The sequence below is a fragment of the Arabidopsis lyrata genome, assembly GCF_000004255.2.
Source record: "Arabidopsis lyrata subsp. lyrata unplaced genomic scaffold ARALYscaffold_8, whole genome shotgun sequence".
Classification (NCBI taxonomy): Eukaryota; Viridiplantae; Streptophyta; class Magnoliopsida; order Brassicales; family Brassicaceae; genus Arabidopsis; species Arabidopsis lyrata.
In genome coordinates, this window is record NW_003302548.1 from 15,101,490 (window position 1) to 15,129,083 (window position 27,594).

Consider the following 27,594-nt stretch of genomic DNA (forward strand, 5'->3'; position numbering starts at 1 on the left):
ATTTTTTTCTTTTCAACTCAGATCTTCCTTAAATAAATCCATAATATATTGCACACAGTTTTCGAAATTATGTAAACTAATTATATATTTTGTATTCAACACAAATTATGCAGCAATAGCATATCCCTTTTATTGATGTATCTAAAACTTTTATTTTTAGTCCAAAAATTGAACTAATTATGATTAAACAATGAAAAGAAGAATATGCAAAATTTAATATGCAAAATTTAGCTAAGAAAAGAAACATTAATAAATTTGTTAAAATATTTGAAACTTTAACATCATACATATTAATCCGCAAAACTCACAGTATGTATTTTATGGTATTTTAAAGTAAGCAAACAAGAATTTGGAACATGGTTTTAATGGAATGAAATGAGAATAAGAATTACGAGACGGGATGACAGAGAAACATAAATTAAAAATCAAACTTAATACTCAACTGGTATGAGTTTGTGTTATGAGCACTATATAAAATAAATTTGTTTACACACATAACCTTCTACGTACGTTTTTAGTTACAATTTATGACAAATACGGGACCGTAATATTTTTATTTCACGTATACGAAACGGGTTATGGGACAAAAAATTTATGACAGATACAAGACGGGATAGGTTTCCTGTTCCAAAATAGTTACTCCTAGCTAATATACATGAAATAACCCAAACTAAAACCGAATATGTATCCTATTTAACACATGTAATCAAACTGTTAGAAATGTTTTCAATAGTTTAGAAAATAAAAACGTAACATCACTTAACTTTTGCAACTAAATAATATCTTAATTTTATATTAAATACAATTTCACACATACGTGTAGGTCCGAATCTTAAAATATAACTATGCACTAACGCTACTAAATTTCGTTCATTACTCTAACTTTATAATATCTATATTATTACAAAGTTCACTAACACAACAAAATATTTTATATTTTTAAAATCTATATAACAATTTCTAAAAAAAATATATCTGCACGTACGTGTGGATCTAGATCTAATATACTAAAATATACATCATAAAAACAATAAAATAATCTATATTGTATGAAAATTTGTAAAAAATGTTTTTGAAATATGAAACCCCGCACGTACGTGCGGGTCAAGATCTAGTATATTATATGTTAGGGGTCGAATTTGGCCTATTCAGCCCAAGGCCCAAATTCAGCCCAAGGCCCAAATTCAGCCCAAGAATAAGCTTAAAGGATTGAAGGCCTAAAACACTCTGGCCCGCTTCGAATAAAGCCTGCTATGGACGACCAACCGACTCCATAAAGTCAAAGGGTAGATTCGTCAAATCACTTCGAATGACGCCCTACACTGTACACTATACAGGATAGCAAGTCATGTCACATGCATGTCCAATCCACGCAGGAACGCATGAGAACACATGAAGCTCAGAACTCCTCATCTCTTCTACGAGCTCCTCCGCTCGTCCCGGAACTCCTCGGATCATCTACGAGCTCCTTAGCTCGTCCCAGAGCTCCTCAGCTCTTCTACGAGCTCCTCCGCTCGTCCTGGAACTCCTCGTATCACCTACGAGCTCCTCAGTTCTTCTACGAACTCCTCCGCTCGTCCTGGAACTCCTCGGATCACCTACGAGCTCCTCAGGTCATCCCAGAGCTCCTCAACTCTTCTACGAGCTCCTCCACTCGTCCTGGAACTCCTCGGATCACCTACGAGCCCCTCTCTTTAGCGCCATCCCGGAATGCCTCGGATCACCTATGAGCTCCTCAGCTCACCCCAAAGCTCCTCAGCTCTTGTAGGAGCTCCTCCACTCGTCCTGGAACTCCTCAGATCACCTATGAGCTCCTCAGCTAGTCCCAGAGCTCCTCAGCTCGTCCCAGAGCTCCTCAGCTCGTCCCAGAGCTCCTCAGCTCGTCCCAGAGCTCCTCAACTCGTCCTAGAGCTCCTCCGCTCGTCTCGGATCCTCGGATCACCTACGAGCTCCCCAGCTCGTCCCAGAGCTCCTCGGTTCTTCAATAACATGAACTACGAACGGCTTGATCCCTTCAAAAGGTACTTAGGCAGCCTTGTTTACAAGGTGAAGCTATCAAGACAATCAGAGCATAAGGAGGCACAGCCGTCAGCTCTCCTACGAGCTCCTCGGCTCGTTCTCAAGCATCAAGCTTGTCTTCATTCATCAAGCGTATCTTTTACCACAACCGATCCGTCCTACCTCAAATTATTTTACGAAGAGACCATCCTTTGAAGTCCAACCGACCTGCCTAAATTTCAGGCTCGTTATTAATAGAAATATTCTTCTCACTTCCCTAGAGATCCCCATTTTCGTACTTGTGTGATTTCGTGCATTAACAATATTGAAAACTAAAACATCTAAAAATTAATATTTTGTTTTTTACAAAAATATTATTTAATGGATAAATTAATACTTTTCATGCAAAAAAAAAAAAAAGAGTTTTGTTCTTGGTAAGGATATTGAAAAGGGGCCAAACAAACCTCCTATACGCTAGGAACGTGGTAGGCTACAACACCTAAACACACATAAAGAACTCTAGAAAATGTGGTCTGATCAACTTGCCTCATAGAAAACCTTAGCGAGTACATATCTTTCTTCCATTAAAATTCTGAGATTCTGAGGTCACCAATCCAGTGCCCATAGAGAAATACTCATAAGATGAATGATGTCTGAGACAGAACCAACCACACATTGAACACATTAATATGGTGAGACGTGGTCGTTTCGGTCCTGCATGCCATGCACACTCCCTCTATAGACGTGACATAGCACATGAGCCATGTCGTTGTTATCAACATCAAGTCTCTTTTCTTCCTCTTACTTCTCTATATTACCTCTACAACTATATCAGTTCGACCATAGTGTTATGCTATGATTTTAGATCTCGTTGACTAATTGCATAAATAAATAGAAATTACTAGAAAAAAACTCAAATTTCCCACACAAAACTAAGTATGATATATTGCTTTGGGTTAAGAAACTTGACATATGTAATATAAATTAAAGATATTAACAATCTTCTAATTAGGTTTCTTATGATCGTCTCATTGTTTGTATTTACGTTTATATTTAGTGTGTATATATTAATTTTTCAAATGAACTCCCAATAATATTAAGCATTTTTAAAAAAAAATTACCTATTAATTAAATTTCAAAAATATAAATTTATTTCTCATGTAGACAGTAGACGCATATGTTATGTTTAGAACAGTCGAAGCTCTCAAATGATTGATGATACTAATACTATAGTGTTTCACCACTTCTTGTGCTATTTGTGTGAGTTTTACATGCATGGTATTAATACGAATATTAGACTCTAACCGTAGATGAACAAATGGAATTTTCATCTACGGGCCAAAAACTAAAAAAGTTGTTTGTTACGACCAGAAACGGCAGTTTAAAGAGGACCTTTTATCGTATTTGTCAGATCTTGTGTTCTTATTTCGTATTTGTCAGATCTTGTGTTCTTAGTATACAAGTCGTAGCAGCTCTACGCGTGTGATTAGAAAATGATTCATACGCGAAACTTTGACTATTTTGCTCATTAAGCTCTTTTACTTGAACTTATATTATGATATCTGAATTACAATATATTAATATATACCATAACTAACCCCATATTATTATATAACGCACATGTGTCCTCTAAAACTCCAAAAAAAAAATGGAAAAGGGACAAAAGACGAGGCTTGTGTCCTGTTGATAAAGAGATCCAGTACGTGGTCCATGCCAGATATTATAATGTTATGTGGTTTAAATAATAAATTGTGAATAGATGTGTGGGTTTGATCTATTTTGGGCTAAACGATTGAAGCCTAAGGGTTTCACATTGAACTGTTAGAGCATTTAAGATTCATCCTCACTATTGCAGTTAGGTAGTGACAGTGATCGATTACACATATTGGGTCCAAAAGTAGAGCATTTCACATGTACAATTTTACTTGATTGTGATTTAACGCGTAACTTTTATATATTCTGCTTAGAACTAGAAACCGAAAGATTCTACTTTTTCACTAACCGACCTTGTAAATCTTAATTTTTATTTTTAGTTTATCAAATAAATTAGGTTCTATTTTACTTTTACATACTTACACGTCACACATTTTTGTAAAACGGAGAAGTTTGTGTTGGAATTACATTATGTCAGACTTCCTAAATTTTAATAAAGATATTTATCGAATCTAATTTGAGTTAGTTCAAAAACTAAAACATTTGATTAAAAAAGTAAGGTGTGTGATTAAGGAAATACATCTCAAACATAAATCACAAAATTGAAGAGGAGGGGGGGGGGACACTAAAAGGACAAAAACGTGTAATTAGCTAATTAGTGTTTTAGTTTAAAACGTAGTTACTAGTTATATAACCTTAAGTACTTTATCCGGTAGAAAGAAGAGTAAACAATTAATTTTTCCAGTTGACAAAAAAAATATAATGTTTAACCTTTTTGCCAATAAGGATTAAAAGACAGCATCCTTACATTCACATCACTTTCAATTAATTCAAAAAAGCAGCCGGAGTTACAAACTGTACAAGACACTATAGAGAAATGGAAAAAGACAAGAAGCCTAAATGCCGATAATGTTTGACCAGAAAATGGTAAAGAAACGTTATATGTTATGTAGCAACATAAACGCAAATAAAATACGATAATACAATAGAATAATAGAGAGACGAGAATTTCACTGGTCAAAGTCTGACATTCTTCGACACCCGAACCTAGAAAACATCTATAAATACCTCATTTGGTTCATTCCCACATTTCACCTGCAAACATTTTGAATACAACAACCAATATTGCACCAAAACCACTTCCTCATATACAATTCTCCACAATAGTAAAAAATACACACATATATTTTTTTGTTCTTATATACAAATTTGGAGAGATATATTGGGATGGAGTTTCTTGAGATGTCTCGAGTTTGGTACATAGTCTTCAAAGTTTTCGTCGTAGTTCTTTGCCTCATGTTCTTGAAGCTCTTTGTGCGTTGTTGGATTTTGCCGGTTCGAGCTCAAAAGAAGCTTAGAGAAAATGGATTTTTCGGTCCAGCTCCTAGTTTTCCTTTAGGAAACCTTAATGACATGAAGAAGCTGAAGATGGCCTCGGTTATGGTGGATAATAGCAAATCTTCCACCATTATCAACCATGACATACACTCCATTGCACTACCACATTTCGCTCGGTGGCAACAAGAATACGGTACTAATAAATCTGCATCCTCTTGTTTATGTTCCGGACATTTAGACCATATAAATTTTTTAGCTCGCAACATTTGGATTACTATATCTAAATATTAAACGTAGATTATTGGTTACGTGTTATTGATGCAGGGAAAGTATTTGTGTACTGGCTAGGAATAGAGCCATTCGTTTACGTGGCGGATCCTGAATTCTTGAGTGTTATGTCGAAAGGTGTATTGGGAAAGAGTTGGGGAAAACCAAATGTTTTTAAGAAAGACAGAGAGCCAATGTTTGGTACCGGTTTGGTTATGGTCGAAGGGGATGATTGGACACGACATCGCCACATCATCACCCCTGCATTTGCCCCTATTAATCTTAAGGTATAAACATATACTTAAAGTAATTAAACTCTTTTTCAAATCGTTTACATAGGCAAGAGTCCAAGTTATAGAAATTCAATAGGGTGACTAATCTAGTTCAACAATTTGACTTTGTAGCCCTTCCCCAAAAGCATGAGCCACCATTTTTCATGACATAGAAATTTAAAGGTCTTATGGTGTTGAAAAGACTAGATAGAGTCATATATTAGACTCATTCAAATCAAAGCTTCATACTAGAATATTTCCTTTTTTTCTCATTACTTTTAATTGATCGTCTTAAATAATAGGTTATGACAAATATGATGGTGGAATCAGTCTCCAACATGTTGGACCGATGGGACATACAAATAAACTCGGGTAATCCCGAATTCGACATGGAGAGCGAGGTTATAGGAACAGCTGGTGAGATAATAGCCAAGACAAGCTTCGGAGTCACCGGAGAAAACGGCACTCAAGTCCTCAAAAACCTACGAGCCGTGCAATTCGCTCTCTTCAACTCAAATCGCTATGTAGGCGTACCGTTCAGCAACATTTTGAGTTACAAGCAAACCGTTAAAGCGAAGGAGCTAGGTCAAGAGATAGATAGTCTCCTTTTGTCGTTCATAAACAAACGGAAGATATCTTTGGCTGAAGGAGATGACCAAGGCCACGATCTTCTCGGAATGTTGCTTAAGGCCGATCAGAAAGGGAATTTTACGGCGAAAGAGCTTGTGGACGAATGCAAAACATTCTTCTTCGCTGGCCACGAGACAACGGCTTTAGCACTAACGTGGACGTTCATGCTTCTGGCAATCCATCCCGAGTGGCAAGACACGCTCAGGCAAGAGATTAGACAAGTCATCGGAGATTCCAAGATTGAGTATAACAAACTTGCCGGTCTAAAAAAGGTACGTTACCAAACACAGTACACAACAATCCACGTGCTTAATTATATGCGTGCATTCATTATATTTGGACGCGTTCACAAAATAGTAGTGTACAATTTGACATGTTCACATTTTCTTGATAAATACACGAATTTAATGCACGTAAAAGATGTAGCTAATGTAGCTTAATAACATAAGATTTCATAATATTAAAGTAAACAAAAAAAATACCTTAAGTATAATCTAAACCTAATTAATATACATCTGATCACTATGGTCAAAGTCAGTGGTCACAAAGAAGTCAAAATGTACAAAACGTACATTGATCAAAGCATAGAGGCGCGTCAACGACTGCGCTGACCAATGACTGATGTGCCACGTAATCTTCAAACTGAAAAATCTAATGCCACGTAGCAATATCTTCTCATAATGAATATTCTCTCTGTTTTTTTTATCCAATGACTAAAACGTGTGACACGCGTGTCATTAATGATAACGAAATCGCATCTTTAGTTAGTTAAAATCACATAACCTCTTCAAAATTTTGATACTAATGAATAAAACTTCCGATCATTTTATGCAGATGAGTTGGGTAATGAACGAGGTTCTCCGGCTATATCCACCAGCGCCTAACGCACAACGTCAAGCCCGAAAAGACATTGAAGTGAACGGTCGGGTGATTCCTAACGGAACAAACATTTGGATTGATGTGGTGGCAATGCACCACGACGCTGAGTTGTGGGGAGACGACGTTAACGAGTTTAAACCGGAAAGATTCGACGGCAATTTACACGGTGGTTGTAAGAATAAAATGGGTTATATGCCGTTTGGGTTCGGAGGGAGGATGTGTATCGGTCGGAATTTGACCACCATGGAGTACAAGATTGTCTTGTCATTGGTTTTGTCCCGGTTTGAAATCTCGGTTTCACCCGGTTATCGCCATTCTCCGACGTACATGCTTTCTCTTAGACCGGGTTACGGTTTGCCTCTAATTATACGACCACTTTAGATTGCATTAACGCACAAATATAAAGTCTTTATTTTCAAGTTTAATTAGGATCAATTTATTTTTTCTTTTATTTTGGCTGGCAGATCAAAATGTAACTATTTAAGTCCTCGACTTTTAGTATATTTGTACACGTGTCTTGTTTTTCCGGATAACGGACACCTCATCTTTTATTTCTTTGTAATTTCACTGATTAATGCAATATACGATTTTGAGATAAAGGCTATGACTGGTAAATATTAGAAGAAAAAAGAAGAAAATAATCAGAAGAAAATAAAAGTACAAACTGGAGGAATTTTGTATACCATGTATTTTATAATTGAAAAGTTTCTTCATTTTACGTCACTTTTTGGAAGAACTGAGAAGAAAATTAATTTTTCTCTTTTCTACTTGATTGGTTTATTTTTAAGTAGAATACAGAAGAATTATTTGTTTATCTTTTATTTTTTTTCTATAATGTATAACCAGTCACACCCAAAGATTGTGTGTGCGCTAAATTATTTCATGTTCTATAGCTTGTTTCGTTAAAACAGTTGTTTTAATCCTCACATTATTATAGACCCCATGGTTATTTATGATTTTTTGTTGAAGCTTTTTATTAATTTGCCGAATCTTTCAGTAGTTGGAACTTGGAAGCAGTGTTGATCTGAATAGATTTTTGTGGATTTTGTCAAAGAGTTAAAAATAAAAAGGAAATCTTATTGTATGCTTTTTAACAAATTCAAATTAAAATATAAACGAGCGCATGTGATAGATATTCAAATATCTGATGGGACCCATCTCATAACAAACAATTCAAAGTGATGGTAATTAATAAGGGGCAAATTAGTAATTTAATAGGAGAAGAAGCTGGATTGAACGGTCGATTAGAACTTTTAATCTCGACCGTCCATATGCATCACAATCTACTTGATCCTAGTCGTCCATTGTACTCAAGCGATGAATCTATATAAGCTTTTCTCTTCCTTCCTCTTCGGCATTTTGAATTTTGTTAGGGTTTTGTATTGTTAGGACTTAGGAGTAGATCGCTTTTGCAGTTTTATGATTACTCTTCAATATTTTTGTCTCTGATTTCTTCTAATTTGCAAGTAATTTTCTTAAGAACCAGATTCTCTGTTCTTCGTCGTTGTTATAACCACAACGAGATTGTGGTTCTCGTCTCCTATTTGATTTCGATCTTCCTATTTCTAATTGCAGTCAATTTATCAAATCTCTGATTGTGATTTGGGTTCGTCGGTACAAAAAATGGTGTGATAATTTCGTTTTCTAGGGTATTTATAGTTCTGCGATTCCATTCTTTTTCTTTCTTATATCGATCTTTGTGGATTTTTTTGGTTTGATTGTGATTGTGTTCGCCGTTATGAGAAATGGTGTGAAAATTTGTAGTTTATGTGGATTCTCTTCTCTGCGATTGTGAATTTTTTCTTTACTTACCTGTTTATTTTTCTTTCATGACTTTGCTTTCAATTCTGTGATTTCTTAAGATTATGGACGATCGTTGTTTACTCTTAATAATTCCTTGTTTTCTGATATTGCTTGTTCATACACAGATTGTTTGTTTTTTTTTTTAATTCCTTCTTTGTGATATTGGTTTCATACGCATTGCTTTACTTTTTGATGTTGATGTGATGTGATATTATCTTCCCTCTGTTTATTATGGATTGGGAATTTTAGTCGATGATGGAGATTTCCACTTTCCACACTTTGTTATATTGCATTTGGTTGGTTATACATTTTCATTTGTTAATTTCGCATTTATTTGGATCTGTTCTCTCAAGAGAGTCATTTGAGAGGACTTTTCACTTTGATTATATGAGCTTTTGATTGTTTCACTATATCTATGTTTAAGTTTTGATTACTTTTGATTGGTTTTGTTGTCTTTATATGAGCTTTTGATTGTTTCACTATATCTATGTTTAAGTTTTGATTACTTTTGATTGGGTTTGTTGTCTTTATATGAGCTTTTGATTGTTTCACTATATTTATGTTCAAGTTGTTTTAGTTCATAGGCAAATTTTTTGTTGTAAACAATATTTCATCATACTGTCTGATTCGTTTAGTTGTTCCCTCCTTTCAATATTTTGATCTTTGTGGAGTATTTACGTTGCTCAACTAGTTTACTTTGTCTTGTTGATGATGTCTACTGAAACAATACACAAAATGACAAGTTATTGTTCCTTTTTTTTTGTTTCATTTTCCTGTTCTTGGTTCAGTTCTTACCATAAATTGTTTTGGTTTGGCTGTCTGTCTTTTATGCATTGTAGCCTGTTATTTTCTCTTTTGGTTGATTGTTTGGTTCTTGTCTGTTTCTTTGACATGATGATGTCTACTGAAACAATACACAAAATGACATGTTCTTGTTCCTTTTTACATTTTCCTGTTCTTGGTTCAATTCTTATCAGAAATATTCTTGTCTGGAACCACATATTTTGGTGTGGATAAAAATTGTTATCTGGTTTTGTTGTTGTTGTTGCTGTTCCCCTTTCTACTTAAATTGATTCGATTTGTGCGTGAGTTTTCCTATACATCATCAATATATTGTTGAACAACTCAGTGTTTCTTTGTGTATGTTAGTTAAAGATGGTAATTAAATTTTTTCTTATCACTGATTGTTATGACTCTAGATTAATTGATGAGCACGTAGAAGTTTTGATCAACTATTTGAGTATTGATTACTGCTAGAATGAATCTTTACGCATTAGATGCTTTTGTTTTGTTTTCAGCCGAAGCAACAGATAGATATGCCAGTTTCAGATCAAAAGAATTTGAGTCAGATGAATCATGATCCCAGGCTTGAAGCCATTGTTGATAGAATGCTTGAAAAGTATGGTATGTCCATGAATTAATGCTCATTTCTTTATAGTGCCTCAGTTGTTCTTACATGATTTTCTGTATGCAGATGCATCAGTGAGGAGAAGTATTAGCTGGCCATGGGTATTTCGAAAGATGACGGAGATTGTATAAGTTGGAGGAAGCAATCACAAAGAGTGGTAATGTTCGAGGAATTCTATCATATTACATCAATGTTTCTCATTCTTTTTGTTAACCACAGAGAGTATAGTCATGAGGTGGGACTGATGGTCTTACACGTAAATAGAAAGTAGATGTTTCTTGACACTAGTAATTGGTTAGAACATTATAGTTCTGTTTCATCAGGCTAAAATATAGTCTCTATGTTGCACCTAAGGACCATGTCTGTAATCTCACGTAAGCTCTAACTGAAAATCTTATTCCTCAGCGAGCAAGAATGATGCATTATTGGAACTGCAAAGTGCATTTGATCTTGTAGAGAAGAGCACCGGGCCATTCTATCAAGTGTTAGAGATCATCTTCCAGTTCCCAAAACATGTCCTGTAGAAGTAGTCAGGCCCTTGACACTACTACTGCTTCGAGCGAGAATATTTCGGAGGATGTTCAGATGACGAATGGAATTCCAGTGGACGTTACACATGCTACGAGGTTAACACTTCAGATTCTTTGCAGCCATAACAAGTAAGTTACTTTTACAGTTTTGATATCTTGAAATGAGATATTTTTTCTTTTAGATCCATTTATATCAGGAAGTAATCATATGTTTCATTGTTGATATCATAATTTCTGTAGATCGGACCTGCTGATACTGAAGACAATCAAACAGCCTGTCGAGTTGCTATTCCATTATGCATGCTGAAACAATCGCCTACGTAATACCAATGTTGAGGTGATTAGTTGATATCTTACTCAATATAGTCTCTTTCAATTCCCATGGCAGCCTCCTTGTTTAGAGAATTAATTTATATTGCTATAATATGGATACTAGTCATTAAACACAGAGCTTTCACTTTTCAGCTCTCGGGACAATGGATAAAGAGATATATAATGGAAGAACTGTTGTTTTGGCCCGCTCACTGATCCAGAGCAGGTCAGTTTCTGATGCTCCCTTACTTGTGACCACTGACTTCTATTTCTTTAGAGCTCCAAAACTTTTGTGGTTCGTATACCCCCACTAATGGATTATGTTATTTTTCTAACTGTAGAATCTGTATATTGTGTCTTTGCCTTCTAATTCACACAATCCTCATGTTATTTATGGTGTGGCAGGTACTTGCTTTAGCGAAGCGATATCCTTGTTGGTCCTCGTCAAGGTGCTTTGATTGCAATAGCCATGGTGATGATCCAAATCAGTGAAGCAACCAATTCTCGTGTTAGAGCATTTAGGTTAGTATAAATTTGTTTTCTCCAGAATTGCGAAGCAGAGAACATCTTGGTAAACTGAGATTTTATGTATGTGTTGTAGGTGCAAAATTGAGAAGATCATACTCGACAAGGTTGAAGATACAGTGAGCAAGATAGGAGTGATTCTGGCATCTGGTATCCTCGATGTCGGTGGTATGAACGTTACTCTTAGACAGCTCTCAAAGACCAAACATAACAAAATCACTGCTGATCACAGCCTTGCAGTCTTCAGCCAGTAGGTACTTCTTGTGTAGGCACTTGCTTTGATTGCAATAGCCATGGTGATGATCTAAATTAGTGAAGCAAGCGATTCTCGTGTTGGAGCATTTAGGTTAGTATAAACATGTTTCCTCCAGCATTTCGAGGCAGAGAACATCTTGGTAGACTGAGATTTTATGTATGTTTTGTAGGTGCAAACTTAAGAAGATCCTACTCGACAAGCTTGATGATACAATGAGCAAGATGGGAGTGATTCTCCTCGATATCGGTAGTAGGGATGAAGACTGCTCTCAAAGAAAAAATATGAAAAAATATAGCTGATCAGCCTTGCAGTCTTCAGCCAGTTTTGGTAGTCGTATCCACTTATCTATATCATTAGCTTTGCCTTCTCACCAACAGCTTTCAGGTCTTAGTGTAAACCGCTATCAAAATTCCTACCGATGTTCTCTCAGCCTCAGTTAAAAGCCAAAGCTAAGGCTAAGAAAGAAGCAAGGAAGAAAGCTAACCGTTTACTAAAGTTTGGAGAGTGATCGGAAGAAATCAAGTTCTGTTCAATGCTGGATCGGTTATGTCGTAAGTTAGTCAACCTTTTTCTTCTGTATTAGCTCAAGTTTCTTGCTTTTGATTAGTTTATCATCTGATTCAGAAATTTTGGGTATTCTGTTTTCTGGGATATTCTTTTGTTTCCTCAGGTTTCATTTGATAATCTTATTGACGATTCACCTTTTGGTCTAAGAAAGAGGCTTTTGTGCGATAAATGAAGGCTGATACTGTTCTTGACTATGCAGTGTTTGAGCTTTCGCCAAAACATTCTCGGTGAGTAAATCTTGTTCTTTTAGTGAAATGTTTTGTAGCAATTGATCATGGCTTGTAGGTTTGGTCTCAGTTTAATATCTGTGTTACAGATGTGAACTGTTTGTATCGAGTAATGAAGAAAGAGAGAAACTGGCTTGGCTTCAGGATTGATAGAACCATTCGTGAATCATTTGAGAGTTCTTGAATCACAAGCTTCAAAGAGAGACCAATCCTCTGTTAGACTGGAAGTAGAAAAAAACCGAAAATGGCTAATCTTGGCTCACAAGAAGAACACTCGAGAGGTCTCAAAGAACATTTTTCTTTTCCATCTTACACAGTAATTTTGGTTAGCTTAACAATCTTTTGACCTTTGTTATTTATTTTTTTTTTTCCAGATTTGTTCGATATGTTAATAGTCCAGAAGTGTAGACAAAAGTCAATACAATTCATTTGGAAATCTCACAGTTGGAAGCAGCTCGGACATTATATTCTCAAGGTGTGTTTCATTTCTCATTAGCTTGATCAATTTCAAAGCTTACAAGTAACCAAACTTGATACTATTTTTTTCTCCTTTACTGTTTCAGACAATGGAGGCGTAGCAGATGCAACAAAGTAAGTATACGTCTCTACTTTTACATCATATCAGATTGCTTCTCTTTGTCTATGTACAGGAAGAAGTTCTTAAGAGCTATAGATTTATGACTTGAGGCAATTAAAAAGGACTTAACCACAGCGATTGCTCAAGCGCCAGCTAATATTTTTGACCCTCAAACTGTTTCTGATCCCCAACATTTGGAGTAAGCAAGTTTTTTTCTTGGTGTTTCATTTTCTTTGCAACTATGTTTGGAATCTGATCAGAACATATTTCTCTTTTCAGTGAAGCATGCTACAAATATATTTCACTACCGCAAAGAAGGCCAGACCTGATCACCAAGAACATGAATACCAATGCACAAACATTAGTCAACATCGAAGTACCAACTCTGATGATTCTCAAAACCAGGCTGATAGGCCCGGGAACATCATGACTGATGGCAATTCCATGCAGTGAGAAGAGGAGAGCTATGGTTTCAAATCCTACAATGTGGCGCAATCATCATGTTTCCTTATCGCCGTTCACGATCTCAATCAGCTCATATAGCAGGTGGTATTGATATCAAAAGTGATGAACGTCAATCAAAAGGCAGGAAGAAAGAGCTGTTTCCAGCAGACAAGAAATAAGCCTTATTCTCAAAACCAGTTTCTGCAGGTTAGTTTTATCAGAAGAGTTAAAAGAATATATAGAGAAATTTACAATATCTTGAAAATCATTATAAAGTCGGTTTTAAATACTAAATCTGATGGCTTTTAATTGTGTAAAACTTAATAATTCTGCAGGGTTTGAACAGAGACAAAACTCATTTGGTGTAGAGGATGATCTTGAGGTAAGTCTTGTGAATGCAGATTTAGCTGGGAAAAATGACAATAATAGAGTTCATTCGACATCCGTTGATCAAACACAGAGGACAAGAATGTCTGATTCCTCATCGGACCTGGTATGTGCTTTTCATCTTTAGTACTCTACTAGTTAGTGTTTTGCCTTTACTATCTCCATCCTCTGTTCGTAGAGTTTGAATTTTTGTTCTGAAAGCGAGAATTGAGCTCGACGTTGGGATGTTTTGCTCTTCAGATTAAGCCGTAAATTGGGAAGGAAGCTTTATTTTGTGTGAAGATGGGGAACAATCTTCCGCAGTCTTCTGGTACCTAAGTGCTTAAACTTTCTCAAATACCAAACATGACAAAAACACTGCTGATCAGCCTTGCAGTCTTCAGCCAGTTTTGGTTGTCGTACCTACTTATCTATTTAATTACCTTTGCCTTCTCATCAACAGCTTTCAGGTCGTAGTTTAAACTGCTATCAAACTTCCTACAGACGTTCTCTCAACCTCAGCTAAAGCCAAAGCTAAGGCTAAGAAAGAAGCAAAGGAGAAAGCTAATCCTGAGAAATCATGTTTCTTTGAAGTCATTTTCATCGTAGGACCATTATAATTTGAAAGTCTTGGCTGCAGGAACTGTCAGGTCGATAGCATGGAGTTGAAAGCGTAGCCAGAGCCATCGACCCATCGTTTGAGATTCTAGTAAACCCAGCTTGACAGGTTTGAAGCTCTATCCTTTTCATACTTTCCTTATTGTAATACTTAAAGATGTTTAAACTTTCGTTTCTTTTGGTGATTGTTGATATGCTCCCTGATATCTTGTCTACTTTTCTTCAATTTTTCATTTTCTTTGTTTATTGTTCTTATGATATATAGAATATGTTTGATAGATCATTTCACACATTACTAGTTTTGAATGTTCATTTGTATATAGTCTGTTTATTTCATTGGGTTATTGTTTTTTTTCCTCTACTGTATTTTGTGTCCATTTCTTTTTCACAGTTTCTACTAAAAATACACACAAAGTTATTAGCCTTTTATTACGTTTACTTGTTTTCTGTGTGTTATAGTGATGCTCTAATGTTTTCTTTGATTCTATGACGAAATGGCTAACAATCGTGTCTGATCTGAGTTTTTTTTTATATCTTCTTGATTCTGCTTCCTCGATTCTTGAAATTAAAGAAAGAAAACATATGTTGTCGGTAAAATGACACCATTTTTTGAATATATGTTGTCATAGAATCAGTTTTTGCAACTTATTCTAAAACATTCTCTGTATGTTCAGGCGTTTTTTTGGTTATTTGCTATTATTTGTTCAAGCTGCAAGTAATCTTCTGGAAGGTTTGTTGTTTAGAATATATCTGGATTGTCGTTCTTTGTAGATTTTACTTTGATTTCTCTCTTAATTGTGGGTAATTTTTTCTTAGAGTTTGGTTGTTATGAACAGATTATGATTGTTGTAGCTGTTCTTCGATTTTATCTCTTACTTCTTCTAATTAGGATCTTAATAAGTTCATGATTTGTGACCATGTTCGCCATTACTAAATGGTGCAGTTTTGTATTTGCTATCGATGTTCCAATTCATATTCAATTTCTTGGTGAGAAATGAACTTTGTTTGTTACTTTAGCAACGAACTCTTTTTTTCTTTTCTGGGCAAAAGTAACGAACTCATATTCCATTATGTCTACGTCAAACTTTTTTTGTCTTCACTCTGTCTAATTCATCTATCTTGCTACTACTTCCAATTTTGTTGGCTAAAATTGCTATACTTTGATATTTTAATATTAGACAATTTTCAAAATTACCACATTTAAGTTTTGGTTTTCGAAAAATACCAAAATACTAGAATTTAACTTTCAACATTCAAAATTAAATCCTAATCACCTAAAAACTTTTTGTGGTATTTTTGAAATATTAACTAATAGTGATATTTCTTGCAACAAAACTTGAAGGTGCAATATTTTGAGGAATTGTTCTTTAATTGTTTTTTTATTTTTACCATGATGTCTACTAAAATGGAACATAAAATGATAAATTATATTTCTTGGTTCTATTGTTAATTTGTTAGCATAAAGATTCTCAAATACATATATCAATTAATAAAAGATGGATTGGATAAACCTGATAAATAAATTAAAGGTGGGTAAAAGATGAAAGTAGTAGATAATAAAAGGGCCTTTTCGTAATTATACGAAACATTCGTATCTTTTGTCTTGTCTCGTCTATGAAGCAACAGACCAAAGAAATGTGTAAATGGAAAAATCAGTTTCATGCGATTTTCCGAAACGTTGCTGAATTATGGCGTCTACAATGGCGACATGGACACCAAGCTCTCTCCAGCTCAGAATTGCCCTAAATCACGGTAGCTTCAAAGCTCCGGCGAGAGCAAAGATGACAAAGCTCAGTCGTCGTTTCCGGATGTCATGCGTTGCTCAGAACGCAGAATTGGGTCGCGATTTTGGTGAGAGTAATGGGTCGGATCGTTTTCGTGGGTGGGCTGATTCGGGAGACGATGAGAATACTGTCGATTCTCGCGGTGGTGATTGGTTTAAAGGTACGAAATTTTGATTAGAAGTGATGCTTTTTACTTGGTAAATTAGGTTATAGTTTCTGCAATTTTGTACATATTTTTCCAAATTATTCATGGTTTGGGTTTTGATGAATTTGTAGAAGGAATTTGATTTTTCAGGAACATTGTTATCTGGAGTAGCTGGAATGGTTCTCTTCGTTGGGCTAACTTACGCAGCTTTATCTTTCAAACGCAATGTTTCAAGTATGTGTTTCAATCTTCATTTAGTGTAATTAACCATCAAAAGTTGTTGATTTAATAACTGAAGTTATCAAATTTTGGTGAATGGTAGGACCAAAAGTAGAAGTGATGGTGACCACGGTTACTAAAAGTTCAAGTGATCAAATCAGCACGGGTGATAATGAAGGAAATATTGTCAAGGATCAAGATAAGCAGGAAAGCTATAGAGGTATGGACGTCGTTTCCTCTTTAGACATTCGAGATACCTAGTTTGATAGATCTTATAACCAATAGTGGCGACAAGAACAAGAACATAGGTTATTGCATATACAACTCAGCTGGCTTGAAATTTTGTATCTTTAAACCAACCAATTTTGTATCTCAGTTTCTTCATTATCTTACCTCTGAATGTACTTGCCAGTTTAACAAGCGTTCCCTTTTCTGGATGTTAGTTTAGATTCTCCAGTTTTATCTCTAGATGACAAAGATTTGGTGTCGAAATCCGCCTCTACAAGCAAAGTAAATGATGAGGGGAACAAAGCATCAGAAAGTTCAGCTGAGAGATACACATTATCGAAGGAGTTGGATGGAGTAGATACACATACCTCTCTAATCCCATACGAAAAGCAGAAAACTCGTAGTTATACAGGAATACCTGCTCCTTCCACAGTTCCACAAGTAAATCCTGTAGAACCTATATTTCCAACGGTTGTGGACCCTGTTCAAAGTCAAATATTTTCAGCTTTACAAGCTTTAAAGGTACTGCTTTTATCTTTCCGATTATTTGAACTATCTGACAATGCAACAATTTTATGATGTGTTAAGAACTGGTTGCTAACCTCTTCAATTTTCAGGTTATTGAATCTGATGCTCTGCCTTACGATTTGTGTACACGCCGTGAATTCGCTCGTTGGGTGGTTTCTGCAAGCAATACTCTATCGAGGTAATTACCAAAAAACTTCTCTCCTACTCTTGAAACATTGTGAAGTATTTCACTGCCTTACAACGTGAAAATACCTTCATCGGTTACAGGAACTCAGCATCAAAAGTATATCCTGCCATGTACATAGAGAATGTTACTGAACTTGCATTTGAAGATATTACACCTGAAGATCCTGATTTTCCATTCATTCAAGGTGATCATCGAATTTTTTTAACATCCACTCAGAAGTCTGAATCAGTGAAGTTATGTTTAATCTGTTTTCTTCATTTTTCATTGGATAGTATAGGTTTGGCAGAGGCAGGGCTTATCTCAAGCAAACTCTCTAACCACAACATGCCTTGTTCTGAGAGCAGTCGGTTTACGTTCTCCCCAGAAAGGTAGACGTGCTATTTATTTTCGCCTAGCCATATACGCTATAGAAAAACTAGCTATTGCTATGTGATATCCACTCTTCTCATCTCTTTTTTTTTTTCTCTACAGTCCTCTAACACGTCAGGATTTATTGAGCTGGAAGATGGCTTTGGAATTTCGACAGCTCCCAGAAGCTGATAGCAAGGTTATTTGTCTATTCCTTTCTTTCTCCTTTGCCACATTTAGTTATTAGAGCGTCTTAAATCTTACACAACTCGCTTTTCCTTTTGCAGAAGTTGTACCAACTTTCTGGTTTTCTTGACATTGATAGAATAAACCCAGAAGCATGGCCTGCCCTTATAGCTGACTTATCTGCTGGAGAACACGGAATAACAGCACTTGCTTTTGGTGAGTTAGATTCTTGCTTCTTAAGTAATCATATCATCAGAGTTTTACAACCAAGTTTTGTTTTTAAAAGTCCTGTTTCCCTCTAGGGCGTACCAGATTGTTTCAGCCTGCTAAAGCAGTTACAAAAGCCCAAACAGCTGTGTCTCTTGCAATTGGTGATGCTTTTGAAGTAGTTGGTGAGGAGCTAGCTCGTATCGAAGCAGAGGCTATGGCTGAAAATGTGGTTTCTGCACATAACGCGCTGGTTACTCAGGTCGAGAAGGATATTAATGCTAGCTTTGAGAAAGAGTTTTTAAGAGAAAAAGAAATAGTAGATGCAGTGGAGAAATTGGCTGAAGAAGCAAAGTCGGAGCTAGCGAGACTTAGAGTTGAAAAAGAAGAGGAGACTTTTGCATTGGAGAGAGAACGCACATCGATTGAAACAGAAATGGAGGCTCTTGCAAGGATACGAAATGAGCTTGAGGAACAACTTCAAAGCCTTGCGAGTAACAAGGCAGAGATGTCGTATGAGAAAGAGAGGTTTGATAGACTTCAAAAGCAAGTGGAGGATGAGAACCAAGAGATACTCCGGTTGCAAAATGAGCTGGAAGTGGAAAGGAACGCTTTATCCATAGCCAGGTAATTTTCTTTTTTCTTTGCCAAACAAAATCAAATGAGCATGAATAGATCTTACGGAGTGTGATAGAAGCAAAAGATTTCTTAATTGTTTAATAACGTAGCCTCTTTACACTGATTAGTGAAACTCAAAGCTTTAATATTGAGAAATGTGACAAATCAAACGTAAGAGAGTTTAGGTCCTTCAGGTCATTTACGGTTTTGAATTTTGTTTTTAAAGGGATTGGGCTAAGGATGAAGCGAGAAGGGCAAGAGAACAAGCAAAAGTGCTAGAAGAAGCTAGAGGACGTTGGGAGAAGTATGGCCTAAAAGTGATTGTTGACAGTGATCTCCATGAACAGACAACGACCGAATCTACTTGGCTGATCGCAAGAAAGCAAAATCCTGTAGAAGGAACCATGAAAAGAGCTGGAAATCTGATTGCGAAGCTCAAGAAGATGACGAAAGATGTAGGAGAGAAATGCAGAGAAGTAATCAACTTAATCATAGAGAAGATAAGCCTTCTGATATCAGCCTTGAAACAACAAGTTCATGGCATGGAGAACAAAGCCAAAGACCTGAAAATGAAAACCAAGTCTAAAGTAGAGGAAGTGTGCAGACAAACAAGCTTGAGGGTTGATGAGATCAGAAATATCTCTATAGTGAAGGCTAAGGAGACTGTAGAAGAGTTGAAGGACAGAGTCGGGAAACTCGGCGAGAAATTCAAGTCGAAGTAGGTTTGCTGTTTGGTTGAAGATTAAGAACTGTTAGACAAAGGAGCAAAACAATGAACTGTCTTAATATTCAAAACATGAAAGCTAGCAAGAACCCCAACGTAACTTGGATAGATAACTACACTGTTTATTTGGTTGTGGTCTTCGCCGGTTACTATCGTTTGGGGTTCTTTGAATACATTGATCACACGCTCCAAGCAATTGAAGAATGAAGATGAAAGATCACACGCATAAACACAATAACTATGGTATTGGATCAACAAGATATGAAATTAAGTTGACTCTCCCTAATTTTATTAAACATCTGATCATATGGTTAAAATTAGTTACCAAAATCTTGGCAGTAGATTTTTAGTTAGATATGATAAGATTTTATTATTTTTGATTAAAAAAAAAAGTAGAGATGATAAATCTGTTTTTCTGGGTTCCCTATCTCTGTTTACATTGTCTCTGTTTTTCCTTGTTTCAAACTTTTTTGGTTATTATCAATATCAGACGTTAAAAAAAAAAACGAAGTAGAGGAATTAAAAACAAACAAAATAAAAATATAAACGAAGATATCACAAAGCGATAAAGATGAATCTTCGATTGAATCACATTAAAAAGTTGGAAAACGATATCATAAGAGATTTTGTGTATTCTCTATATATATCTCTATCTAGCAACATTCTTTATGCTTTCTAATAAGGTTGATGAAGAATGGGTAACACAATTTCGAATGCAACAACGGTCTAGACGGTGAAACAACATGCTCAAATCCAACTTCTACGATTGTGAACAGCTTAACGGAACATCCTCCTTCATATTCCGTCAAGATTGAGAATCTCACATATCTTAAGAATGACAAATACCAATCTCGTCGTTTCACGGTAGGCGGGCATAACTGGTATGTATCTATAGTCTTGCTCTTATCCTACCATTTGTGATTTATTAGACATGAAACACATATAGACCATGAATTTACTATGTACACATTAGCTCCCGAGGGGTTAAATCTTCATCATAAGAAAAGAAAGATCATCGATATTTCTTACTTTATGCAATAATTCTGTTAAAAAAATTTCAGGAGATTGATTATATATCCTAAAGGGAACGAAGGACAATGGAAGCGGTTTTATTTCAATGTACGTGGAAATAGACAGCACATCTGAAGTTTTTGCATATGTCAAGTTCTTCGTCTACAACAAGAACGAACAAAAGTACTTTACTATTCAAGGTTGGTGAAAACATATCTATATTATTCAATATTGCTAACTATAAGACTTGTTCATTTGTCATATATGTCATTTTTTTTTTTTGCTTAAGTATTTGTCATATATGTCACGCTGAATTATTCCATTAATTTTCTAATAGACACTGAAGTAAAGCGTTTCAATGCTTTAAGAATGGTAATGGGGATTCTCTCAAGTGCTTCCTCTCTATCTATTCGAAATTCCAAAAAATGGATATATCTTCGAGGGGCAAAAATGCGAGTTTGGTGTTGAAGTCATGGTTGTTCCACCCCTTACCAATTGGGAAGTCTCTTTTAATCAGAAACTCTCAACATCCATATTCTCCTGGACTGTCATCTGTCAAGGGTTTCTCCGTATTGAAAGAGAATCCTTATGTTTCCCCCAACTTTTCAATTGGAGGAAAAGAATGGTAAGGCTAATAAATCATTCTATATATACACATCTATGTACGCTAAGTGTGTACAAAATAATGTGATTTTTCTGTAGGGTTTTGAAGATGTATCCAAAGGGAACTAAATCAGATGTCCTTATTTTTGCATGTAGCTGATAGTGAAACCCTGTCGGAGGATGATAAGGTTTACGTGCATGCAGATCTCCGAGTATTATTTTGCCCACGTCCACGTGAATACTGCAATCACGTCACACACAAACGTATAAACACAATTTTTTATATTCGTGAAATCAAATCACTTAGTATGCTTTTTTTTCAAGTCTTAACTAAGTTTTCAGTATGCTTACATATATTTATTTGTCTTGAAGTTAACGTCTGTTACAAGAAATCAACCCAAGGGTGGGGTTGCGAACATTTTGTCACTATAGCCAATCTTCGGGAGGGCTGCTTGGACAATGACACTTTGACATTGGAGGTCGAATTTAAAATTGTTACTGCAACCAAGTATTCTCACCCAAGATCTTAGCTCTTCTTTTAGAACATCAATTATCGTGATACAATGCATTTTGTTTCATACGATTTCCAGTTTAATTCGTTGTTAGTTAAATCATTTTCATTTCTATAGTTTGGTCAGGGCCGGTCCGCTGGGCAAGCCCGCCAAACAAAGGATTAGGGCCACACATTATAATAAGGATTTTGGAGGCACTTAATTAATTTCTTAGATTAGCATTATAATACTTTTCTTCCATTTACTTTAAAGTTTTGAGTTCGAGTATATCTTTCTATATACTCTTTTCATGTTTCTCATTTTGCTTTCTTTGTTTTTGTATATATTCCCCTTTTTATTTGATTCGTTTTCTTCCATTTAATTTGTTGTTTTAAAAAGTAATAGGTAGATGCTTCTTTTTCGAAATTTTTTGTTTCAGGCCACCAATATTGTTGGACTGACCCTGAGTTTGGTTCCGGGTTCTTTTCCTGGTAATTAGTTTTTGTTTTTGTAACTATAACTAGAAATCATTGAAGCGTCTAATTGAAATCTACAACCGCAAAGCCTAGTGCATGCACTTCCACAAAGCCCAAATAATTAGGTTTCCTTAGCACATAGATTTATATGTTTCTTATGAACATTTATGATATTAAGTAGGATTGCAGTCTGCCTTATTAAACTCCATTTCTTCTCATTTTTTTTCTCATAAGAAAACATTTTGATCGATTCGGTTCTTGTAAATATTAGTTCCCTTTTCATTTCCTTTTCACTACATAATTTTCGGAACTAAAATTTGTTTTGTTAGGATTTTTATTAGGAAATTAATTTCTGTGGTTCAAGAAAAAGAATATATCACCTATATTCTGAATTGACTTTTATAATAAAAAGTGAAAATTAAATTTTAATTATTTTTTAAAAATGAAACAAAACTACTTATAATGTGAAACGAAAAAAGTAGTATTTGTATCCTATCTTTAAAAGTTTAAACGTAGATATATAATTACTCTTCTTCTTTATGTTCATTTCATCACCTTTCATAGTAATAAAAACTTAAAAATAAAATCTAAACTAATTTGTGAGCACAATAAGACAAAAGTAAAACTCGAGTTCTGTAAGTCCTCCACGTCTTCTAACCTCTTCCATTCAAACTCTTCGGCATCCGCCACGTGTCCCCTTCTTCACACTCTTTTTATCTTCCTCTCTCCAACCTCAAAAATTTTCTCACCACATTTTCCCGAGAAAAAAAAAAATCCTTAACAGTACACCAAAACAATGTCTGGAGGTGTCGGTCCGACGTACAACGACATAACCTTACCAAAAGAAGAACAACATCAAACCCAAACCTCAACAGTATCATCCACCGGAAAACCCGCCGGATTTTTCTCATTCCGACAACTAAACATCCTCGCAATAATCATCGTTCTCTCCGCAAGTGGTCTCGTAACAATCCAAGATTTCATATTCACAATCCTCACTCTCATCTACTTCTTCGTCTTCTCAAAACTAATCTTCCCTCCACACAACAATCCAAACCGTGACGCTCCTCTCACAAGCTCCACAAACAAAATCTTCCGTATCTATGTAACATCGGCGGGGATCGTCGGACTTATAATTCCGATCTGTTACATATTCGAAGGAATCGTGGAGGATGATAAGAACGGTGTGAGCGCAGCTGCACCGCACGTGTTTCTTTTAGCGTGTCAGGTTTTTATGGAAGGATTGGCGTCGATGTTTGGCTTCTCTGCTCCGGCGAGGATTCTTGTTCCGATTGTTTATAACGCGAGGAGGGTTTTGACTCTTGTGGATTGGATTATGAGTGAGTTCTCGAGGGAGGATGGGACGGGGACGGTTTCAGTGCGGCGGATGTACGCCGGAAAAGTTTTGGCGGCGGTGAATTTAGGGATTTGGTCGTTTAATCTCTTTGGTGTTTTGATTCCGGTTTATTTACCGAGAGCTTTCAAGAGGTATTACGGTTCTGATAAGGAGAATTGAAACCCGGTTTATTTCCGGTTATAATAAGGAGAATTGAAACCCGGTTTAGTTCCGGTTTAGTTTCCAGCTCTGGTTGTTTTCTTTCCCATTTTGTTTAAACGGTCCGGTTTGGTTTTAGGATTAATCGTGATCTAAATGTGTTTCTTTTCTAGTTTCTGTATAATTATTTGATGTTTTCTTTGAACAATCCAGTTTATGTAGTTCACAGTGTTGTTAGATTTCTTATAATAACCAAATCTCTGTTTGGTTGAAAGAACAGAAATGAACATGTTTTCGTAAATATAGACTAACACCATTCACCATCTCAGTTCAAACAATATATTTGTGTGAAATAATAACAAAAGAAATAAACATGTAAACAAGATTATATGTAGGAGCTGATCCAATAATAATCCCAAGTTTCTAACTACATGAGTACAGAAGTTAATTGCAAACCAAAGCTTTAGCTTATTTATTCAGTGTGTATAAGTTGTTAGACCCCGAATCTCTTGCCTTTTTTCACGATCCATGTGTAAGGTTTGTTACTTAATAGGGTTTTTATATCTGTCTTTGGTAATGATTGAAGAAGAAGAAGAAGAGACGTCGTTTTTATTTGGTTAGCTGACTCCAGATCGTAACCCCGGGAAGAAACTCCAGCTGTTTCCTGCAACCTTTTCGATGTTCTCGTCTTTCGTGTTGTCGAATTTGAATTCTTTGCTAGATCCAATCGATGAGGAATTCAGCTTCTGAATTCTCTGCTGTTCGGTTTCTCTATCTGCTGACCTTTTCTCCATGTTTCTTCTTAAGTCTGTTGATGAACTCTCCTCTGTTTCGATCCGGTCATTGTTGTTCATTCTGTCGTGTGATCGATTTAGCTTGCTTGCAAGACAACGTGCAACGTCTTCTCCTGTTAACTCAAATGAAACTCTGTGATCTGCTACAATGACTTCAGAGCCGTGATCCGAATTGGCTAGAGACGCGACCTCAGAGATCTGATTATGTAGAGGCCATGTGGTGTTGCTGGGTGTTAGGTTTCCAGATATTATCTCTAAACCATTTGGTGTCAGAGCGCCTGAAGCCAATCCTGAACCGTGCCCAACAGGTGTGATCGATCCAGAACCAAACCTCGATCCCCATTTACGAGCTGTGAAGTGCTCAAAACCTAAGAACTTTGGAGGCTCGCCTATTCGAAACTCGACCATGGGTGATTTACCAGGGTAAGGAGAAGATGTACCAGAGTTTGAAATCACTGACCCAGGGGAGATTAGATTACCACCACCAGGACTCCCTGGACACACTTGATTAGACCGAAACTCATAGTGTGACGACGAGAACTTTTGATTCATCCCGCTACTACTATTCCTCCGAGTTAGCTCCAAAGAAGATGTAAGCAACTGAGCAAAGGGAACTTCAGGTGAAGACGGAGTAGTTATATGAACCGATGATTCCGGAGGCGGAGTATACGGTGCAGTAGATGGCTCAGTTACAAACGCAGAGAACACCGGAGGAGTGACAGGTTGAGTTTCATTAGCATACGGTCCAACAGTAAAGACCGACTGAGGTTCCTTAGGGGAAAAAGTATTGCTAGTAAGAGAAAGTTGACCACCAGGCGAATGAGAAACCGATGAAGGATCGGATTGCAAAAAGGAAGCTGGAGATGAAGGAGGAGCTATAAAGGGAAGAACAACTGTAGTTGAAGTAGCTGAGTTTTGAACAGTAACTACCGGAACTCCAGATGCAACCGGTTCAGGTACAAGCACAGCATTACCAATCCTTTTATTATTCTTTTGAGTTCCAAAACACGAATATAAGCTCCAACATTTTCCCCATCTTCCCTTCTATACAATTTAAATACACATAATTAGACTCATCTTGATCCCCTTTAGAGAGACAAAAGATAAAGAGTACTGTTTCAACAAAACTTTCTCAAAGTAAAAAGCTTTCGAAATAAAGTTACCTAAACGTTTATAGTTCACTTTTGGAGAAATTTATACTATAATTACTAAACATGAACTGAAATTAAAAAACACTTTAAACCTTTATAATCATGAATGCTATTATGACTTGTAAAGCCAATCCACAATGAGATTGAAAAAGCAAACGACTCATCTTTTTTACCTTTTTGAGAACCAAATTGTGTAATCCAGAACTAAGCTCACCAAATTGCATAAATCTTAGCTCTGATCTAGAATCGTAACTCTTAAATCGAAACACCAAAATCGCGAAATTCAAAATCAAAATCACATCAGTTTCGTAAGTCTAATCTAAATCAAAACACCAAAATCGCGAAATTCAAAACTAAGTATAGATCAAATTTTCACAGCAATCAAACAAAAGCTACAAATCTCGGAATCACGATCTAACAATTACTGATCTGAAGAAAAACACATTTTCAATATCGGAAGAATTAGAAGAAGAAGTTACCTGAACAGACGACGGCTGAACTCGAGACTCGGCGGTGACGATGGCGGTAGCGGCGGCGTTAACAGTCTCAACGCTATTATTAACGTTTCTCATATTTCGAAATCCAGATTCACACCAACAATAACATCCAGATTTGCGTACTACTACTACTACTCAGAAACCAACACTTGGATCTATGAAGAGAGATTTTCCCGAGAAAATTAAAATGAGAAACAAAGAAGGTTTTTGTTATAATGATGGATTGAATTCTCTCTCTCTCTCTCTCTCTCTCTCTCTCTCTCTCTCTCTCTCTATCACTCACACCGGTCGTTATCTAGTCCAGCTTTTCATTCAATTTTACCACGAGCTTTTGCCACGTCATCACATTTTTAGACGGTTCCTTCACAGTTCACACCACCACACGCGCTTCCACTTACTTTATCATTTAGTTATGCATTATGTGATTGTGATTAGTCACATAATTTGGGTAGGTTCAATCCGTAGATATGCATAATGAATTTTTATCTAGTGAAGAGATTCTAGTAAATTGGTTTGGAAACTTGGAGAAGAGAAGTCTTGTGAACATTTATATATATATATATTTTTTTGAATAATATATTTTTTTCTCTGCATTTTTCTCGAATCAAAGTTCTAAAAAAGGGGTATATTATATCTAGAACTTTAAAAAAATTGTGTAAAGACTAGTGTATCGTAAAATACTAACGTTGGCCAATGTCTATATGTAGGTTTTTTTTTTATAATTAGTATCTTCAAATATATATCTATAAAAACGAATGATTCTAGTCAAAGGGAAAGAAGAAAATACTAGACCATGCCAAGAGTTGACCCTATAAGCTTTATGTACGCATATGATATGGGACCGATCAATAAGTGAGGTAATATAATAGAGGCCACTTCATCATTGGAACTCCCATGTGACTCATCTCAAGTTTAAGAATTTACTCTAAATTTTATTATAACTAGAGTTGCTTTAATACATGCAAAGAAAATGTACCTCTTTTGAATGTTCTTATTCGTAATTATTCACAAATAGTAGTTATTATTAGTGTGTTTATTCTTACTTTATAACTATGCCCATTAGTAAATAAAATAAATTAAAGAATAAAATAATTGGAGAAAGGTTGGGAACAATAAGAAGCACACGTGCGCATACCATCTTGTTTTGTGTGAATCTGTGATGGCTTTTTGAGCAAACCCTCGTGCGTGTGTATGACTTGCCACTCCTTTACCTTTCTTTTCTTACTTTTTTT

At 35.9% G+C, this 27,594-nt stretch overlaps 4 protein-coding genes and 1 long non-coding RNA gene across 6 annotated transcripts; 4 read left to right on the plus strand and 1 right to left on the minus strand.

Annotated features, from left to right (window-relative positions):
* The first annotated feature begins 4,385 nt into the window (after positions 1-4,385).
* LOC9301986 (cytokinin hydroxylase) lies at positions 4,386-7,589 on the plus strand. The gene is made up of 4 exons (XM_021031375.1): positions 4,386-5,182; positions 5,314-5,543; positions 5,831-6,430; positions 6,993-7,589. Exons 1-4 carry the CDS (start codon positions 4,879-4,881, stop codon positions 7,416-7,418), a joined length of 1,560 nt encoding a protein of 519 aa, XP_020887034.1. The 5' UTR covers positions 4,386-4,878; the 3' UTR covers positions 7,419-7,589.
* Positions 7,590-8,181: 592 nt separating this feature from the next.
* LOC9300245 lies at positions 8,182-15,553 on the plus strand. Of its 2 annotated transcripts, XR_002333265.1 has the most exons (16): positions 8,182-10,405; positions 10,654-10,907; positions 11,019-11,115; positions 11,244-11,316; positions 11,496-11,612; positions 11,692-11,961; positions 12,041-12,422; positions 12,542-12,665; positions 12,755-12,946; positions 13,040-13,140; positions 13,229-13,441; positions 13,522-13,893; positions 14,022-14,179; positions 14,314-14,391; positions 14,516-14,779; positions 15,345-15,553. It is a non-coding gene; the product is annotated as an uncharacterized LOC9300245 (long non-coding RNA). The 2 variants fall into 2 exon arrangements; XR_002333264.1 differs by having other exon boundaries at positions 14,516-15,553.
* A 743-nt stretch (positions 15,554-16,296) lies between these two features.
* Positions 16,297-20,064, plus strand: LOC9300247. The gene is made up of 11 exons (XM_002864125.2): positions 16,297-16,614; positions 16,750-16,833; positions 16,922-17,038; positions 17,267-17,568; positions 17,664-17,752; positions 17,842-17,945; positions 18,039-18,129; positions 18,233-18,308; positions 18,397-18,511; positions 18,598-19,129; positions 19,347-20,064. Exons 1-11 carry the CDS (start codon positions 16,359-16,361, stop codon positions 19,840-19,842), a joined length of 2,262 nt encoding a protein of 753 aa, XP_002864171.2. The 5' UTR covers positions 16,297-16,358; the 3' UTR covers positions 19,843-20,064.
* A 3,116-nt stretch (positions 20,065-23,180) lies between these two features.
* On the plus strand, positions 23,181-24,199 carry LOC9300249. Its single transcript, XM_021032946.1, has one exon. It carries the CDS (start codon positions 23,222-23,224, stop codon positions 23,939-23,941), a length of 720 nt encoding a protein of 239 aa, XP_020888605.1. The 5' UTR covers positions 23,181-23,221; the 3' UTR covers positions 23,942-24,199.
* A 22-nt stretch (positions 24,200-24,221) lies between these two features.
* On the minus strand, positions 24,222-26,625 carry LOC9300250. The gene is made up of 2 exons (XM_021032939.1): positions 26,345-26,625; positions 24,222-25,758 (listed from the first exon to the last, which is right to left on the minus strand). Exons 1-2 carry the CDS (start codon positions 26,435-26,437, stop codon positions 24,538-24,540), a joined length of 1,314 nt encoding a protein of 437 aa, XP_020888598.1. The 5' UTR covers positions 26,438-26,625; the 3' UTR covers positions 24,222-24,537.
* Between the last annotated feature and the right edge of the window lie 969 nt (positions 26,626-27,594).